The following is a 4,363-nucleotide window of genomic DNA, read 5'->3' as shown; positions in this document are numbered from 1 at the left end:
TAGTAGGGTGATTGACTATGCGTCGCGCCAATTGAAGCCCCATGAGAATAACTTCCCAGTGCATGATTTGGAGTTAGCACCTATTATACACGCGCTCAAGATTTTGAGGCATTACTTATATGGCGTGTCTTGTGAGGTGTATATAGATCATTAGAGTCTTTAACATCTATTCAAGCAAAAGGATCTAAACATGAGGCAGTGGAGGTGGTTGGAGCTATTGAAGGACTACGATATCACCATTCTTTATCGTCTTGGGAAGGCCAATATATGGTAGCAGACACCTTGAGTAGAAAGATGGAGAGTGTGGAGAGTCTAGCATTTATTCCAGTTGGGGAGAGGCCTTTGGCTATGGATGTTCAGGATTTGGCCAATAGGTTCGTGATATTGGATATATCAAACTTTAGTAGGGTGCTTTCTTGTGTTGTATCCTAGTCATCTTTGTTTGAGCGCATCAAGGCTCGTCAGTATGATGATCCCCACTTGCTTGTCCTAAAGGATACGGTGCAACAAGGTGGTGTTAAGGAAGTGACTATTGGTGATGATGGTGTGTTGTGGCTTCAGGACCGGATTTGTGTTCCTAATGTGGATGGGTTGAGAGAGTTGATTCGTGAGGAGGTTCATAGTTCGCGGTATGCTATTCATCCGGGTGGTGTGAAGATGTACTATGATTTGAAGCAGCATTGTTGGTGCCGGAGGATGAAGAAATACATTTTTGGACCTAGTGGTTTTCTTCAAAAGATCGAGATATCAGAGTGGAAGTGGGAGCGCATCACTCGTTGTAGGTTTGTCACAGATATTGAGGAGATTTGACGCTGTTTGGGTCATTGTGGACAGACTCACGAAGTCTGCACATTTTATTATAGTCATGACTTCTCACACTTCGGAGAAGTTGGCTAAGATCTACATTCAGGAGATTTTTTTCTTGCATGGTGTACCTATTTCTACTCTCTCGGATCGAGGCACTCAGTTTACTTTGCATTTCTGGAGAGCTGTTCAGTGTGAGTTGGGCATGCAGGTTGAGTTGAGCACTGCATTTCACCCTCAGACAGATGGGCAGTCTGAGCGGACCATTCAAATTTTAGAGGATATGTTGAGGGCCTGTGTCATAAATTTCGGAGGTCAGTGGGATTTGTTTCTTCCATTAGCGAAGTTTTAATACAACAATATCTATCAGTTGAGAATTAAGATGGATCATATGAGGCTTTATATGGGAGGCGATGTCATTCTCCAGTTGGTTTGTTTGAGCCGAGTGAGGCTAGATTATTGGGCACAGATTTGGTTCGTGATGCTTTGGAGAAGGTAAAATTGATTCAAGAGCGTCTTCGTACAACGTAGTCCAGACAAAAAAGTTATTATGATAGGAAGGTTTGGGATGTTGCTTTCATGGAGGGTGAGAAGGTTCTTTTTTGAGTTTCGCCTATGAAGGGCGTGATGAGATTTAGAAAGAAGGGAAATTTGAGCCCTCATTATATTGGTCATTTTGAGGTATTAGAGAGAGTGAGTGAGGTTTCCTACATACTTGCATTGCCACCCAGCATATCGGGAGTACATCCGGTGTTTCATGTTTTCATGCTTCGGAAGTACTCTGAGGATCCGTCATATGTGTTGGATTTTAGCTCGGTGTAGTTGGACAAGGATTTAACTTATGATGAGGAGCTGGTGGCTATTTTGGATACGCAAGTTCGGAAGAAGAGGTATAAGAATATTTCATCCTTGAAGGTTTAGTAGAGAGGTCAGTCGGTAGAGGAGGCGACTTGGGAGACCGAGCATGATATGCGGAGAAGATATCCTCATCTTTTTTAAATTCCAGGTATGATTCTAAACTAGTCCAAGGATGAGCATTTGTTTTAAAAGGGAAGAATGTAACGACCCGGCTGGTCGTTTTGTGTATTTGAGTCCCCTTCTCTAATTTGATACTTCTCGTATGCTTCTTTGTTGTTTTGTGACTTGCAGGGATGGTTGGCTTGATTTCGGAAAAGTTTTAGAGTGAATTGGAACTCGTAGTTCCAAGGTTGGAAGCTTAAGTTATAAGAGCTGACCGAGATTTCACATTTGGGTAAAAGACCTCTAAAAGGTGTTTTGATGGTTCTAGTAGGTTCGTATGGTGATTTTGAATTTAGTCATATGTCCAGATTTTGATTTGGAGGTTCCTAGGCAGATTTGGCTCTAATTGTCGGAAGTTGGAAAGTTGAAGGTTTGGAAGGTTCATAGGGTTGACCGGGAGTTAACTTTGAGGCTATCTGGTTCAGAATGTTGTTCTGGGAGTTAGAGTGGGTTAGTTATGTCATTTGGGACTTGTGTACAAAATTTGGGGTTATTCCGATTTGGTTAGACATGGTTCGACATTAGTTTTGAAAGGTTGAAGTCGATTAGTTCATTAAGATTGAATTAAGGTAGACCCGTGTTATGTTTTGGGTTTGGTTAGTTTGATTGGACAAGGTCTCGGGAGGCTCGAGTGTGTCTCGGATGAGTCTCAGATCATTTTGAGGTTTGAAGGTAGTCTGGATCTGGTGTTTTCGCACCTGCGTGGTTCGGACCGCAGGTGCGAGTCTGCTGAAGTGGGCATGCGGAAGCAGAAGCGAAGGATGGCTGGGCAGGAGAGATTTACAGAAGCGGGGCGGTTAACGCATATGCAAAATCACAGATGCGGCGAGAAGGGCGCAGATGCAGAGTAGGCGAGATTGGAGAGAATACATAGAAGTGAGCTCTATGGTCGCATGTGTGCAATTGCAGAAGTGGAGGAAAGTCTGCATGTGAGAGGGGTCGGGGAGTAAGTGAAACTCACAGAAGCAAAAATTTCGTCGCTAAAGGGACGCTGCAGAAGCAAAAATTTCGTCGCTAGACATAGTATATTTTTGAGGGTTCAACTTATTTTATCATATTTTGAGATTGGGGGATCGGATTGGGGCGATATTTGAGGAGATTTTCACCACTTGGATTGGGGTAAGTGTTCTTGACTTGGATTTGATTTTTTTTTCATGGTTCCATCTTTGATTTTGGCTTTTGGTTGATGAAATCTAAGGGGGAAGATGTGGTTTTTGTGAGTGAATTTTGGAGAGTGATTATTTGGAATTTGAACCCTAATTTGAAGTAGGATTTGGATGAAACTTGCATACTTGGACTCGTGTTTGAATGGATGATCGAGATTTGTGACTTTTGTCGGGTTCCGGGAGGTGAGCCCGGATTTACTTTTTGGTTGACTTTTTGATATTTTATAAATATTGGAGTTTTATTACTTGGAATCTATTTCTATAGTCGTGTTTGATGTTATTTAGTTATTTTTTGCTAGGTTTGTCCTATTAGGAGGCCGATTCGAGAGGTAAGGGCTTTTTGGTGTATTGGTTCTTGCGCTTTTAGGCAAGTATCTTACCTAGGCTTGACTTGAAGGTATGTTTCTCATAGACTACGATGTTTGCTATATGTTGGGGGTGACGCGCATATGTGGTGACGAGCGTATATGCGTGCACCATTGTTATTCATGATTTGGGTAGACCTTAGGCTATTACATGCCTTGTTTTGCTATCATGCCTTCATGTTATCATGATTTCTCTATTTGTATGACTACTTGAGCTATTATTCATGTTAGAAATCATGTCCAGGCTATGTGTTTATCCCTTTGAGATATGTTTGGGCCATTTTGCTATATTGGGCCGTTTGCCTTGATTTTAGCCATACTTTTTAGCCGTGATATTATATCCGCGCATTATTTCACCATCTTTGTATACTTCTTACCTGCTATCTTACATGTTGTTGGTTTTCTTACTTGAGTACTATGGGTTTGAGTGGATTTATGGCACGTTAGTGTAATTCGTGCGGTATATTGAGTTATGATACTGTGACATAGTGGCACATTGTGATTTGAGCGGATTAATGACTGAGTTGGGGCCTTAGAGATGTATTGAGATTGATATTGAAGTGATGCATACGCTAGTCCCCCTATTGGGCTAAGTGGTATTGATATATAGGCGATATGTGTACCAAGCCATTTGGGATGAGTTATGATAATCGTTGACTTTTTATCCGATTAGCACTTGGGCTAGGATCCGCCCCTCCGGAGTCAGGTGATAACCCATGGTCTTTCGGCACTATCAGTACAGGCACTTGGTATGTGCTGAGTGAGGGGATTTATTCCAGCACACATACAATGCTAAGAGTGTGCTTATTTGATGATTACCTTATGAATTCGTTGATTTTGGCATTGTTAATTGTCATGCAGGCATAGTTATGGATCTTTCTCATGCTAATTGAAATTCTATATCTGGAAATTTATGACTTAGCTGATTTAACTGAAAAGCATGCCCATTTTTTGTTAATGTGAATAAGTTGAACTTGTTATTCTTGATCTGCTTTCTCTTTATTATTA

General features: G+C 41.5%; 1 protein-coding gene across 1 annotated transcript; it reads left to right on the top strand.

The window, feature by feature from the left end:
- The first annotated feature begins 294 nt into the window (after window positions 1-294).
- Window positions 295-810, top strand: LOC138910534 (uncharacterized). The gene is made up of 2 exons (XM_070201780.1): window positions 295-354; window positions 433-810. Exons 1-2 carry the CDS (start codon window positions 295-297, stop codon window positions 808-810), a joined length of 438 nt encoding a protein of 145 aa, XP_070057881.1.
- Window positions 811-4,363: the final 3,553 nt, after the last annotated feature.

Source organism: Nicotiana tomentosiformis, chromosome 1 (genome assembly GCF_000390325.3).
Source record: "Nicotiana tomentosiformis chromosome 1, ASM39032v3, whole genome shotgun sequence".
Classification (NCBI taxonomy): domain Eukaryota; kingdom Viridiplantae; phylum Streptophyta; class Magnoliopsida; order Solanales; family Solanaceae; genus Nicotiana; species Nicotiana tomentosiformis.
This window is presented reverse-complemented; position numbering and strand designations above follow the sequence as displayed.

What these genes read in the sequence shown, in the direction of transcription:
- LOC138910534 (XM_070201780.1), top strand. Translation starts at nt 295, where the DNA reads ATGGAGAGTGTGGAGAGTCTAGCATTTATTCCAGTTGGGGAGAGGCCT. An exon ending in AGAGGCCTTTGGCTATGGAT is followed by an intron (nt 355 to 432) that starts GTTCAGGATTTG and finishes GTTGTATCCTAG; the next exon opens with TCATCTTTGTTTGAGCGCAT.